At 50.4% G+C, this 15701-nt stretch overlaps 1 protein-coding gene across 2 annotated transcripts in view; it reads right to left on the bottom strand.

The window, feature by feature from the left end:
• The window catches only part of LOC140428576 (N-terminal EF-hand calcium-binding protein 1-like), a 219793-nt gene extending 215734 nt beyond the window's left edge, over positions 1–4059 (bottom strand). The window contains exons 1-2 of one of the 2 annotated variants that reach the window (XM_072515207.1): positions 3910–4059; positions 3496–3642 (exon numbers count right to left, since the gene is read on the bottom strand). In XM_072515207.1, coding sequence (XP_072371308.1) covers positions 3496–3603 — 108 coding nt within the window. In that variant the 5' untranslated portion in view covers positions 3604–3642; positions 3910–4059. The other variant, XM_072515208.1, reaches the window with a different exon arrangement.
• Positions 4060–15701: the final 11642 nt, after the last annotated feature.

Here is a 15701-nt window from a genome sequence, read left to right as displayed (position 1 = left end):
CCACTGTGCCACCAGGTTGCCCTCATTCCCCTTGACATTCAATGGCATTACCACGATCAACATCCTGAGGAGATTGCCATTGACCAGAAACTGAACTGGAGTAGCCATCTAAATACTGTGGCTACAAGAGCAGGTAAGAGGCTGGGATTCCTGTCTCCTGACTCCCCAAAGCCTGACCAAGACACAATTCAAGAGTACTTAGAACCACAGAATTGCATAGAATTCCTACAGTAGAGGAGGCCATTCGGCCCGTTGAGTCTGCACTGACCCTCTGAAAGAGCACCCTTCCTAGGCCCACACCCCCGCCCTAACCTGTACATCCCTGTCCCATGCACCTAACCAGCACATCTTTCACTGTGGGAGGAAACCGGAGCACTCGGAGGTATTCTGTCTGGTGATTGGTTGTGTTCTGTCCTGTGTTGATTGGCTAGCCTGGGTGTCTATCACTGCCTGTTTTTACCTCATGATGTGCATGGGTGCATATTATGACACTCCCTATTTCTCCAAGTACCCAGTAAGATTCATCCCTCTAATCCACCATTCGCCCAACTCCTCCTCGGGCACTTGGGAGCAACGTAGGACTTAGGAGTTGGCCATTCGGCCCTTAGGGCCCTGCTCTGCCATTTGATCAGATCGTGGCTGATCTACCTGTGGCCTCAACTCCACCCTCCTGCGTATCCCCCATAACCCTTGCCTCCCTTGTCAATCAAAAGTCTATTTAACTCAGCCACGAATAAATCCAATGACCCAGCTTCTACTACTTTCCGCGGAAGAGAATTCTAAGGAGCAGGGTACACTTCCATCCCTCAAACTCTGCCTGTGTGAGAATTCATTTGGCCAATTCGATCGCAGTGAACAGCTGGGCCAAGCCTTTATTTGGTGCCCCAAGTGTGCACATTTCCAGCACGGGGTCCTGGATAGCAATCGGGAGGAGAAACCTCGTTCAATATTCCTTCCCAATTCTTGAGGCATCGCAGCCAAATTAAATTCAGATCAGTGCAAACCAGGGAGAAGTGGGGCCCCGCATTTACATTGTGCCGTCACAAGCTCAGGCCATTCCAAAATCTTTCCCAGCCAAGGAAAGTAATTGTTTTGAAATGCGGTCACTGCAGCAGCCAATCGACGCACAGCAAGATCCCACAACAACAATGAGATAACAGCCGCAAAATTATTGATGTACGGTCACTGAGCTTCGACTGATGGAGGGAATATCTTATGAGGGAAGGCTGAGGGACTTGAGGCTGTTTTCGTTAGAGAGAAGAAGGTTAAGAGGTGACTTAATTGAGGCATACAAGATGATCAGAGGATTGGATAGGGTGGACAGTGAGAGCCTTTTTCCTCGGATGGTGATGGCTAGCACGAGGGGACATAGCTTTAAATTGAGGGGAGATAGATATAGGACAGATGTCAGAGGTAGGTTCTTTACTCAGAGAGTAGTAAGGGCGTGGAATGCCCTGCCTGCAACAGTAGTGGACTTGCCAACATTAAGGGCATTTAAATGGTCATTGGATAGACATATGGATGATAAGGGAATAGTGTAAATGGGCTTTAGAGTGGTTTCACAGGTCGGCGCAACATCGAGGGCCGAAGGGCCTGTACTGCGCTGTAATGTTCTATGTTCTATGTTAACCGTTTCTCTCCCCACACACACTGCCTGACCTGCTGAGCTTCCCCAGAATTTTCTGTTCTTGATTCAGATTTCCAGTATCCGTACTATTTTGCTATCACATTGCTTGTTATAATGATATTGGTTGTAGGGTAAATGCTGGCTGGAGAGAACCTCCCTGTCCTTCTTCGAAACAATGCTGTGAGATTGCATACGCACCACGGGCTGACAAAGACTCAGTATCTTTACGTCCGATCTGAAAAGGCGACACCTCTGACAATGCAACACTCCCTCTCCACTGCACTCGAATGTCAGCCTATTCATTTCATTTTCATTTTTCATTCATAGATGTAGTGCTCAGGTAGCTCATCTTGCGCTCAGGGGCGGCACAGTGGCACAGTGGTTAGCACTGTTGCTTCACAGCACCAGGGTTCGATTCCCGGCTTGGGGTCACTGTCTGTGCGGAGTCTGCACGTTCTCCCCGTGTCTGCGCCGGTTTCCTCCGGGCGCTCCGGTTTCCTCCCACAGTCTAAAGACGTGCAGGTTAGGTGGATTATCCGTGCTAAATTGCCCCTTAGTGTCCGAAGATGTGCAGGTTGAGTGGGGTTATGGGGACAGGGCGGGGGGAGTGGGCCTGGGTAGGATGCCCTTTCAGAGGGTGCGTGCAGACTCGATGGGCCGAATGGCCTCCTTCTGAGACGAGAGAGTTACCACCACTGAGCCAAGAGATGGGAGTGCTGACTCAGATGGAGAGCAAAAAAAAGTTCCCGGGCAACTTTCCTCCATCCATTAACAGAGCGCAGTTAAATGTAACTGTGAAAATCCCCAATCCTTACTGACTGCCTCGAGACATATTCACAGTAAAGGCTGCAGAAGACAAATAGTCACAGCATCATCCAGGAACACTCAAAGTCCTGCAGTGGAAGATAAACATAAATACAATTGCTTCACCTGAGGGAGAGGGTGGGGGTGGGGGTGGGGGGGAGGTCAGATGAACACCATATTGTTAGACTTGTCACTTTTTACAACACCTAACCTTGGATTGAGGAGCAGGAAGTGAAAACAACATCCCTCACCCCCTACTCCCTTCAACCAAAAGAACAGATCCAGATCCATTTTTAATTTGCATTTATTGCTCAACATGAGGGCATTTAAGAGTCAACCCCCACATTGCTGTGGGTCTGGAGTCACAGGTGGGCCAGACCAGGTAAGGATGACATGTTTCCTTCCCTCAATGACATTAGTGAACCAGATGGGTTTTTACGACAATGGTTTCATGGTCATCATTATACTATTAATACCAGATTTTTGCATTGACTTCATATTCCACCACCTGCCCTGGTGGGATTCGAACTTGCGTTCCCACATCGTTACCCTGGGTCTCTGGATTACTAGTCCAGCCACAATACCACTGCGCCACTGAAACGTAAAAATTGATGTTAAGCCCATAAGACCTAGGAGCAGAATTAGGCCATTCGGCCCATCGAGTCCGCGCCGCCATTCAATCAGCTGAGCTAATGCTGCACCTGAAGAGAATTAATTCCTAAATTTGGGGAACTGCGGTCCATCCCTTGTGGACGTAACTTCCAGCGCCAGCTGATGGCAGCTCACAAGAGTTGAGCGAGACGCCAAGCACCGGTGCGCCCCGAAGAAATCTGGACGAGCCCACATTTTCCCGACTGAGCCAGACACGTTTAGTTACAGCCAGGCAAGGAAACGAAAAAAAACTGCTCAGAGGCTTTGAGAATATCAATGAGGTTCCCACATGCCGCGTTTTTTTCCCCCCCTCTCTCTTTGCTCTGCTCAAACATCAAATACCGAAAGGTTTCGCAGAAGCAAGAATTCCGACTGGATCTAAGAGACTCGCTGCCTCCTGCAGTGATACTCACGTCGATGAATACCGGCACGCCCGTGCTGGCATGGCTGCGGGCAGAGTTATTTTCTGTGTGTTTCCCTGCCTGGAGACACAGCGTGATTATTTCAGTGCAAGCCATCATCTCTGGACCGAATCGAAGGAGAGCAGAAGGTAGAGGAGCCTTCAAAACAAAATCCCACACAAGAAAACTGTAATTCAAAAAAAACCAACAAAGCACATTGATACCACCACCCCCCCCCCCCCCCACCCCCCCTCCCCCCTCCCCGCAATTATATTTTCCCCTTTTCTATTTTCAGGAGCTCTTCAGTTCCAGAAACCTTGCCTTGTTATTTTGCGTGCATGCAATTGTAGAAAATGAAGTGTGAGCTGATCATTGCTTGAGCTGCACAGACGCACACTCTCTCTCTCTCTCTTCCTCACCACCCACCTTCAAAACAAACTCAGCATTATAGCAGCGGTCGAACTTTCAGTCTCAATGCCCACGCTGACTGTCTCTCACTCTGTGCTCTCGATCCAGCTCTGGATGGCCAACGCTCCGCTTTGACTGTCAGTCATCGCAGCCTCGGGAGGAGTGGCTGCTGCACTTGCTCACAGGATTTAACCGTCTCCTGCAAAGGCATTTAAAGGGAGAGAATCCCTTCCTCAGAGAATCCCGACAGAGCAGAGAGGGGCCATTTGAGTCTGCACCGACCTTTGGAAGGAGCACCCTTCCTGGGCCCACTCCCCCGCCCTAGCCCCGTAACCCAGCCTAACCTTTGGACACGAAGGTGAAATTTAGCATGCCCAATCCACCTAACCCGCACATCTTTGGGACTGCGGGAGGAAACTGGAGCACCCGGAGGGAACCCACGCAGACAGGGAGAAAACGTGCAAACTCCGCACAGAGAGTCACCCGAGATGGGAATTGAACCCGGGTCCCTGATGCTGTGAGGCAGCAGTGCTAACCACGTTGCCATCACGCTGCCCTTCAGATAACAGAAATATCGGGCATTGCGCAATGACAGCCTGAAGTCAGAAAGGCGCCAAAAGATAAATTGAAGGGGAAGCGAGATGAACACATGGGGGAAAGGAATAGAGGGATATTTTGATAGGTCAAGGTAGAGTTCGAAGAGGCATGCAAGAAGAATAAACACTAACATAGACCAGCTGGGCCGAGTGGCCTGTTTCTGTCCCATAATCTTAATGTAAAAATATAAAGTATGGGGACTAAACAGTTGTTGATTTTATTTATTCCCGAAACCTATTTCTTTTTAGTTATTCAATGCTACAGACTTCAGGTAACATGATAAATGATCTGCATCCTCCAAGCTTTAGCAAGTGGGCTTGATCAGTCCGGGTTTCCCTACCCTTGTTCATTGTCCAACGTTCTGTGCTAGAACATACAACTTGTGGAGCTATGGGGACGGCATAGGAAAATAGTCAGCTGATCCTCACTGACTGGGCCATCCACGAGGAACAACCCACTTGAGCCTGCATCGTTGGACCTGTTTCCAGCATTAGTCTGTGTTAGGTTGAGGATAATCTTGATCCTTCGCTTCAGTGTAGGCGTGTCAACTCAATACAACCAATTCACAACCCAAATGGCAGCCAGTTGGTAGCACTCTGGTCATTCAAGTTGTTATGGGCCAGGGTTTAGAGAACCCCAAAGTGTATCACTTGACCCACAACTTTTACTAGATTGCGATATGGGGAGCACACGGCCCACTCTGCAGGTGCGGTAGAGCAGAAACTGAAAAATATTTTTAAAAACAAAACAATGTTTATTCTATGAACTCAAGTTAACCTTTTTAAAACATACAGTGAACATCTTAGCAACCATTAATTCAAATACAACCCCCGAAGAATACAACACTAAGTAATCCTTTAAGCTTTCCTTTTAACATCCATAAGACTTAAAACACCTTTTACCAGAAGCACTTCTGGTTAAAGTCACTACTGTTATTAGTTTTAAATCACCAGGATCGATTTACAGTCTTTAGATTACAGAGAGAGACTCTAATACACCTGCTGGCTGCGACTGCAGCTATCCAGCTCTGAAAACGAAACTAAAACACACCCTGCAGCAAACAGCCTAAAACGAAAGTAAAAAGCTGACAGACAGCCCAGCTCCACCCACTCTCTGACATCACTGCAGTAATAAACACCCATTTCTTAAAGGTACTTTCACTACAGATACTTATATACACACCCATTTATAAACACCCATTTCTTTTTTTTTAAATTTATTCAAATTTTCACAAAATATCAACAACAAAATACAGAAAGAAAAGAACAACGCCCCCCCCCCCTCCCCGCTATATACATAAATAATAAATTAACAGCCTTCATCAACACAAAGGCAAATATACACACCCACTCAAGAAAAACAAAACAACCAACCCCCCCCCCCCCCCCCCGGTTGCTGCTGCTGACCATCTTCTAACGCTCTGCCAGGAAGTCTAGGAACGGTTGCCACCGCCTGAAGAACCCTTGCACCGATCCCCTTAAGGCAAATTTCACCCTCTCCAATTTAATAAACCCCGTCATATCGCTGATCCAGGATTCCACGCTTGGGGGCCTCGCATCCTTCCACCGAAGAAGAATCCTTCGCCGGGTTACCAGGGACGCAAAGGCCAGAATACCGGCCTTTCACCTCCTGCACTCCCGGCTCCTCTGCCACCCCAAATATTGCGAGCCTCCAGCCTGGCTTGACCCTCGAACCTACCACCCTCGACACCGTCCTCGCTACACCCTTCCAAAAGTCCTCCAGCGCTGGACAAGCCCAGAACATGTGGGTGTGATTTGCTGGGCTCCCTGAGCACCTAACACACCTGTCCTTGCCCCCAAAGAACCGGCTTATCCCTACCCCGGTCATGTGAGCCTTATGCAGCACCTTAAACTGTATGAGGCTGAGCCTCGCGCAAGAGGAGGAAGAGTTCACCCTCCCCAAGGCATCCGCCCACATCCCCTCATCAATCTCCTCACCCAGCTCCTCCTCCCACTTACTCTTTAGCTCCTCCACCGAGGCCACCTCCTCCTCCTGCATCACCTGATACGTTGCAGAGATCCTCCCCTCTCCAACCCACACCTCCTACAGCACCCTGTCCTGGACCCTGCGTGGCGGCAACAGTGGGAACTCCACCACCTGCCGCCGAACAAACGCCCTAACCTGCATATATCTGAAGGTGTTCCCGGGGGGAGCCCAAACCTCTCCTGCAGCTCACCCAGGCTCGCGAGCTTCCCGTCCACAAACCGGTCCCCCATCCTTCTAATACCTACCCTGTGCCAGCTCAGAAACCCTCCGTCCATCCTCCCCGGGAGAAACCGGTGGTTCCCCCGAATCGGGGACCACACCGAGGCGCCCACCTCCCCCCTGTGACGTCTCCATTGCCCCCAAAGTTTGAGGGTAGCCACCACCACCGGGCTCGTGGTATACCTCGCTGGAGGAAGCGGCAGATGCGCCGTCACCAGCGACTCCAGGCTCGTGCCCACACAGGACGCCATCTCCAGCCTCTTCCATGCCGCCTCATCCCCCTCCATCACCCACTTATGCACCATCGCCACGTTGGCGGCCCAATAATACCCACAGAGGTTAGGCAGCGCCAACCCCCTCCCATCCCTGCACCGCTCCAGGAACACCGTTCTCACCCTCGGGGTCTTCTGCGCCCACACAAACCCCATAACGCTCCTATTAACCCGCCTGAAGAAGGCCCTAGGGATCAGGATGGGGAGGCATTAGAACAGGAACAAAAACCTTGGGAGCACCGACATTTTAACTGACTGCACCCTACCCGCCAGGGAGAGTGGCAGCACGTCCCACCTCTTAAACTCCTCCTCCATCTGCTCCACCAGCCTCGTGAAGTTAAGCTTATGTAGGGCCCCGCAGCTCCTAGCCACCTGCACCCCCAAGTACCTGAAACTCCTCTCTGCCCTTTTTAGCGGGAGCTCACCAATCCCCCTCTCCTGGTCCCCTGGGTGCACTACAAACAACTTGCTCTTCCCCATATTAAGCTTGTACCCGGAGAAATCTCCAAACTCCCTAAGGATCCTCATCACCTCCGGCATTCCCCCCACCGGGTCCGCCACATATAGCAGCAAATCATCCGCATAGAGCGACACCCGATGCTCCTCCCCACCCCGCACCAGCCCCCTCCAGTTCCTCGACTCCCTCAACGCCATGGCCAGGGGTTCAATCGTCAGTGCAAAGAGCAGGGGGGACAGGGGACACCTCTGCCTCATCCCCCGGTGTAGCCGGAAATACTCTGACCTCCTTCTGTTCGTGACCACACTCGCCACCGGGACCTCATATAGCAGCTTCACCCACCTGACGAACCCCTCCCCGAACCCGTACCTTTTCAACACCTCCCACAGGTACCCCCACTCCACCCTATCAAAGGCCTTCTCCGCATCCATCGCCGCCACTATCTCCACCTCCCCTTCCATCGCCGGCATCATTATAACATTCAAGAGCCTCCGTACATTAGTATTCAACTGCCTCCCTTTCACGAACCCTGTCTGATCCTCGTGTATGACCTGCGGCACACAGTCCTCTATCCTCATGGCCAAAATCTTTGCCAGCAACTTTGCATCTACATTTAAGAGTGAGATCGGCCTATATGACCCACACTGTAGGGGATCCTTGTCCCGCTTCAGGATCAGGGAAATCAGCGCTCTAGACATCGTCGGGGGCAGAGCCCCCCCTTCCCTTGCCTCGTTGAAGGTCCTTACCAACAGAGGGCCCAGCAGGTCCGCATACTTCTTGTAAAATTCAACCGGGATCCCATCCGGCCCCGGTGCCTTCCCCGCCTGCATGTTCCCTATCCCTTTGACCAACTCCTCCAACCCAACCGCCGCCCCCAACCCCGCCACCTGCCCCTCCTCCACCCTCAGAAACCTCAGCCGGTCCAGGAAATGACCAATCCCTCCCTCTTCCAGTGGGGGCTCAGACCAGTACAGTTCTTTGTAGAAGCCCCTGAAGACCCCATTGATACCCACCGCCCTACGCACTGTGCTCCCTCCTCCATCCCTAAGCCCCCGGATCTCCCTCGCAGCCTCTCGCTTCCGAAGCTGCGCCTTCCTCCACTGCGCCTCCGCCTTCCTGGTGGTCAACAAATCGAACTCAGCCTGGAGGCTACGCCGCTCCCTAAACCATCCCTCCTCCGGAGCCTCCGCGTACCTCCTATCCACCCTCACCATTTCCCCCACCAACCTCTCCCTCTCTCTCCTCTCCCCCTCTCCTTGTGTGCCCTAATGGAGATCAGCTCTCCCCTGACCACCGCCTTCAGCGCTTCCCAGACTACCCCTACTTGCACCTCTCTATACACCCCTGGACCCGCCCGCTCACCTCCTCATCCACCAGCAACCCCACCTCTAGGCGCCACAGCAGGCGCTGGTCCCTCTCCTCCCCCAACTCGAGGTCCACCCAGTGCGGAGCATGATCAGAAGTGGCTATCGCCGAGTACTCCGTATCCTCCACCCTCGGAATCAGCGCCCTGCTCATGACAAAAAAGTCAATCCGGGAGTAGGCCTTGTGGACATGGGAGAAGAATGAAAATTCCCTGGCCCTCAGCCTCACAAACCTCCATGGATCCACCCCTCCCATCTGGTCCATGAACCCCCTCAGCACCTTGGCCACCGCCGGCCTCCTGCCCGTCCTAGACCTAGAGTGATCCAATGCGGGGTCCAGCACCGTGTTGAAATCCCCCCCCATTATCAGGCCCGCTGTCTCCAGGTCCGGAATCCGGCCCAGCATACGCCACATGAACCCCGCATCGTCCCAGTTCGGGGTGTATACATTGACCAACACCACCCGCTCCCCCTGCAGCTTGCCACTTACCAACACCTACCTACCGCCATTGTCTGCCACAATGCTTGACGCCTCGAAAGACACTCTCTTCCCCACCAAGATCGCCACCCCTCCCCGATTTTTTGCATTCGAACCCAAATGAAACACCAGCCCTACCCACCCCTTTCTCAACCTTACCTGATCCGCCACCCTCAAGTGCGTCTCCTGAAGCATGGCCACATCTGCCTTCAGCCCCTTCAGGTGCGCGAACACCTGGGTCCGCTTGACCGGCCCATTCAGTCCCCTTACGTTCCAGGTTATCAGCCGGGACAGGGGGCTACTCACCCCCCTCCCCCGCCGACTAGCCATATCCCTTCCTAGGCCAGCCACGTGCCCGCACCCCCCCGCACGACCCATTCCCCACAGCGGCAGACCCCCGCCCCGACCTCCTCTACCAACTCCAGCTTCCCCTTGGCCATTCCAGCAGCAACCCGGTCCCCCCCCCCCCCCACCCAATCTGCATTGCTCCCCCCATTGCACTCCCGTAAGTCAGCTGACTCCTGCTGACCCCGGCCACTCCCGGCTCTCCATCGACCCCCCCCCCCGCCCCCCAGTGTGGAACTTCCCCTGCCCCCCCTTGTCCACCAGCAGGATCTCAACCATTCCACTCCCAGCGCGGGAGAAAAAGCCCGCGCTTCCCAGCTCCGGCCCCGCCCCTTCTGTCCTAAAAGCTGGAAAAAGCCCGTGCTTTCCACTCGCCCGGCCCCGCCTCCCCAGCGCAGCTCCCTTTCCAGGCCCGGTCACACTACCCCCAACTCAGGGCCCCCCCCCCCACGGGGCCACCCGGCGGACCTGATCAAAACAATGCCCAATCAACCCCCAAAAAACAAAGAACCCCCCATCGAAACACAACCCAACAATCCCCAACCAACCCTCCACCGCGACCCCTCGTTCCCGACCCTTAGTCCGAGTCCAGTTTTTCGGCCTGAACAAAGGCCCATGCCTCCTCCGGGGACTTGAAATAATGATGTCGATCCTTATAGGTGACCCACAGACGCGCCGGCTGCAGCATACTGAACTTCGCCCCCATCCTGTGCAGCACTGCCTTTGCCCGGTGCCTTCGCCCGGTTGTAACCAGTCCTCTTCTTCGCCACCTCCGTGCTCCAATCCTGGTAGATCCGGACCTCCGCGTTCTCCCACCTGCTGCTCCGCTCCTTCTTGGCCCACCTTAACACACACTCTCAATCAGCAAACCGGTGGAATCGCATCAGCACCGCCCGCGGCGGCTCGCTAGGCTTGGACCTCCTCGCCAGCACACGGTGGGCCCCCTCCAGCTCCAAGGGCCCCTGAAAGGCCCCCGATCCCATCAGCGAATTCAGCATGGTGACCATGTAGACCCCCACGTCCGATCCCTCCAGCCCCTCCGGGAGACCCAGGATCTGCAGGTTTTTCCGCCTCGACTGGTTCTCCATCTCCTCGAACCTCGCCTGCCATTTCTTGTGGAGTGTCTCGTGCGCCTTCACCTTCACCGCCAGGCCCAGGATCTCGTCCTCGTTCTCCGAGACCTTCTGCCGGACCTCCCGGATCGCCACCCCTTGGGCCGTCTGGGTCTCCTGCAGCTTATCGACTGAAGCCTTCATTGGCTCCAGCAGCTCTGCTTTCAGTTCCTTAAAACAGCACTGGAGAAACTCCTGCTGCTCTTGCGCCCACTGCCTCCACGCTGCCTGGTCTCCGCCCGCTGCCATCTTGGTCCTCCTCCCGCGCACCTTTCTTTGCTTCAATGCCACTTTTTTAATCGCCCCACTCCTGGTCCAATCCATACACTATCCGGGGAATGTTTCTGTCCCCCTCCCACACCGGGAAACGTCGAACAAGCGCCGTTACAGGCCCTAAAAAGAGCCCAAAAGTCAATTTTTAGCGGGAGCTGCCGAACGTGCGACTTAGCTCCGCATAGCCGCAACCGGAAATCCCTCAAACACCCATTTCTTAAAGGTACTCTCACATGACACCTCCCCCCAAGAAAAAAAAATAAACCATCCAACTTCAAGATGGTTTCATTTTTCACCTTTTCACTATCCTTTAAGAAATGCAGACAGTAAATATACATTTTAGTTTCAAAAGACAGCACACTCAAACAGGTATAATAGTATAGTCCATTTTTTATTCCCGTTTTTCTTCCTCCAACTGAAATCCTTCTCGATTGACAGTTTCTTTGAACAAGAAGGTCTCTGCACGATCCGTCCATTTCTCTACGCCTCGGCATTTCTCTTTGAAGTCAGATACTTTAGTTCAATCTGATCACAGAGTCCCTTGTAATTCTCCAACACAGGAGCATTGATTATCACAGCTTTCAGGCAGTCAAATACATGTTGAAACTCCGCTGTCCACTGAAATTTTTGACGTTTCTTCAGCACGTCCATCAGTGGAGCAATCACGCTACAAATCTTTTGCACAAATGTTCGATCAAATCCATTCATGCCAAGAACTAACATTATCTCCCTTCATCTTGAGGGTATCGGAAACTCCTCAATAACTGTTGGTTTCACATCCCGTGTGACCATTCAACCCTGTCCGATTGTATGGCCAAGGAAAGTGAGTTGGGCTTTTCCAAATTCACTTTTGGCTAGGTTTACCACCAAACCTGCCTCCTGAAGTCGATCGAATAACTCCATCAGATGTTTTAAATGTTCTGTCCATGTCTGGCTGAAAATGACCAGATCGTCGATGTATACCGCACAATTGGGTAATCCTGAAACAACTTTGTTAGTTAACTGTTGAAATGTGGCTGGGGTGTTTTTCATGCCAAATGGCATAACTTTGAATTGGTATATACCATCTGGAGTCACAAAAGCTGACATCTCCTTCGCCCTTTCGGATAAAGGTACCTGCCAGTAACCTTTAAGTAAATCCAGTTTGGAAATAAAAGCTGAATGTCCCACTTTCTCAATGCAATCCTCCAAACGTGGGATAGAATAAGACTCCGTTCTTGTAACTGCATTAACCTTTCTATAGTCCACACACAACCGTTGGGTACCATCTAGTTTTGGTACCATCACTATGGGTGAGCTCCATTGGCTGCAACCCACTTCAATTATGCCATTTTAAAGCTTACTCTCAATCTCTTTGTTAACCTGTGCCAATTTTAAAAGGTTAAGTCTATATGGATGTTGTTTGATTGGAACAGCATTTCCCACATCTACATCATGTATAGCCATTTTAGTACTTCCCAATTTATCTCTACAAACTTGCCCACGTGATATCAATAACTCTTTCAGGTCAGTCCGTTTTTCCTCTGGAAGGTAACTCAACAATTTATCCCAATTTTTAAGAACATCCTCGATTTCCAATTTAATTTGAGGTATGTCAAATTCACAGTCATCTGGATTTGGTTCGTCACTTTGAGTTAGAATCATTAAAACCTCCTCCTTTTGCTCTCCTTCCCTTTCAAAGTACCTTTTAAGCATATTCACATGACACACTCGGTGAGTCTTCCTTCTATCTGGTGTTTTTACCACATAATTCACCTCACTTAATTTCCTTTCAATCTGACAAGGTCCACAAAACCTTGCGTTTAGAAGGTCACCTACCACTGGTAACAACACTAAGACTTTATTTCCATTGGCAAAACTACGAACTTTGGATTTCTTGTCCGCGACCCGTTTCATCACATTTTGTGCAATTTTAAAATGTTGTCTACCCAATTTACCTGCTCTATTTAATTGTTCCCTGAAATTTGACACGTAATCCAATAATGTAATTTCTGATTTCTCACTCACCAATTTTTCCTTAATCAATTTAAGTGGTCCTTTTACCTCATGACCAAACATTAGTTCAAAAGGATTGAATTTGGTTGATTCATTAGGTGCATCTCTAATTGCAAACAGTACAAATGGAATTCCTTTATCCCAATCCTCTGGATAATCATGACAATAAGCCCTCAACGTTGTCTTTCATGTCTGATGCCACCTTTCTAACGCTCCCTGCGATTCTGGATGGTACGCAGTTGATTTAAATTGTTTTATTTCTCAGCTAACCATTACTTCTTTGAATAACCTTGAGGTAAAATTCGATCCTTGATCCAATTGTATTTCTGTGGGTAGTCCATATCTAGTAAAGAATTTAAGTAACTCCTCCACAATCTTTTTAGCTGTAATATTACGTACTGGAATAGAACATAGAACATAGAACATAGAACATAGAACATTACAGCGCAGTACAGGCCCTTCGGCCCTCGATGTTGCGCCGACCTGTGAAACCACTCTAAAGCCCATCTACACTATTCCCTTATCGTCCATATGTCTATCTAATGACTATTTGAATGCCCTTAGTGTTGGCGAGTCCACTACTGTTGCAGGCACTGTCCACCCTATCTAATCCTCTGATCATCTTGTATGCCTCAATTAAGTCGCCCCTTAACCTTCTTTTCTCTAACGAAAACAGCCTCAAGTCCCTCAGCCTTCCCTCATAAGATCTGCCCTCCACACCAGGCAACATTCTGGTAAATCTCTTCTGCACCCTTTCCAATGCTTCCACATCCTTCCTATAATGCTGCGACCAGAATTGCACGCAATACTCCAAATGCGGCCGCACCAGAGTTTTGTACAGCTGCAACATGACCTCATGGCTCCGAAACTCAATCCCTCTACCAATAAAAGCTAACACACTGTACGCCTTCTTAACAACCCTCTCAACCTGGGTGGCAACGTTCAGGGATCTATGTACATGGACACCGAGATCTCTCTGCTCATCCACACTGCCAAGAATCTTACCATTAGCCCAGTACTCTGTCTTCCTGTTATTCCTTCCAAAATGAATCACCGCACACTTATCTGCATTAAACTCCATTTGCCACCTCTCAGCCCAGCGCTGCAGCTTATCTATGTCCCTCTGTAACTTATAACATCCTTCCACACTGTCCACAACTCCACCGACTTTAGTGTCATCTGCAAATTTACTCACCCATCCTTCTACGCCCTCCTCCAGGTCATTTATAAAAATGACAAACAGCAGTGGCCCCAAAACAGATACTTGTGGTACACCGCTAGTAACTGGACTCCAGTCTGAGCATTTCCCATCAACCACCACCCTTTGTCTTCTTCCAGCTAGTCAATTTCTGATCCAAACTGCTAAATCACCCTGAATCCCATGCCTCCGTATTTTCTGCAGTAGCCTACCATGGGGAACCTTATCAGACGCTTTACTGAAATCCATATACACCACATCAACTGCTTTACCCTCATCCATCTGTTTGGTCACCTTCTCAAAGAACTCAATAAGGCTAGTGAGGCACGACCTACCCTTCACAAAACCGTGTTGACTATCTCTAATCAAATTATTCCTTTCCAGATGATTATACATCCTATCTCTTATAAACCTTTCCAAGACTTTGCCCACAACAGAAGTAAGGCTCACTGGTCTATAGTTACCGGGGTTGTCTCTACTCCCCTTCTTGAACAAGGATCAACATTTGCTATCCTCCAGTATTCTGGCACTATTCCTGTAGACAAAGATGACTTAAAGATCAAAGCCAAAGGCTCAGCAATCTCCTCCCTAGCTTCCCAGAGAATCCTGGTATAAATCCCATCCGGCCCAGGGGACTTATCTATTTTCACACTTTCCAGAATTGCTAAGACCTCCTCCTTATGAACCTCAAGCCCTTCTAGTCTAGTAGCCTGAATCTCAGTATTCTCCTCGACAACATTGTCTTTTTCCTTTGTGAATACTGACGAAAAATATTCATTAAGCACCTCTCCTATCTCCTCGGACTCCACGCACAACTTCCTACTCCTGTCCTTGACTGGCCCTACTCTCACCCTAGTCATTCATTTATTCCTGACATATCTATAGAAAGCTTTAGGGTTATCCTTGATCCTACCTGCCAAAGACTTCTCATGTCCTCTCCTGGCTCTTCTTAGCTCTCTCTTTAGGTCTTTCCTAGCTAACTTGTAACTCTCGAGCACCCTAACTGAATCTTCATGTCTCATCTTTACATAAGCCTCCTTCTTCCTCTTGACAAGTGTTTCGACTGCTTTAGTAAACCACGGTTCCCTCGCTCGACCACTTCCTCCCTGCCTGATAGGTACATACTTATCAAGGGCACGCAGTAGCTGTTCCTTGAACAAGTTCCATATTTCCATTGTGCCCATCCCCTGCAGTTTTCCTCTCCATCCGATGCATCCTAAGTCTTGCCTCATCGCATCATAATTGCCTTTCCCCCAGATATAACTCTTGCCCTGCGGTATATACCTATCCCTTTCCATCACTAAAGTAAACGTGATCGAATTGTGGTCACTATCACCAAAGTGCTCACCTACGTCCAAATCTGACACCTGTCCTGGTTCATTACCCAGTACCAAATCCAACATGGCCTCGCCTCTCGTTGGCCTATCTACAAACTGTGTCAGGAAACCCTCCTGCACACATTGGACAATACAGACCCATCTAAAGTACTCGAA

This window comes from Scyliorhinus torazame, chromosome 8 (assembly GCF_047496885.1).
Source record: "Scyliorhinus torazame isolate Kashiwa2021f chromosome 8, sScyTor2.1, whole genome shotgun sequence".
Classification (NCBI taxonomy): Eukaryota; Metazoa; Chordata; class Chondrichthyes; order Carcharhiniformes; family Scyliorhinidae; genus Scyliorhinus; species Scyliorhinus torazame.
Note: the sequence above shows the minus strand (reverse complement) of the source record. Positions and strands in the feature narration are given on the sequence as shown.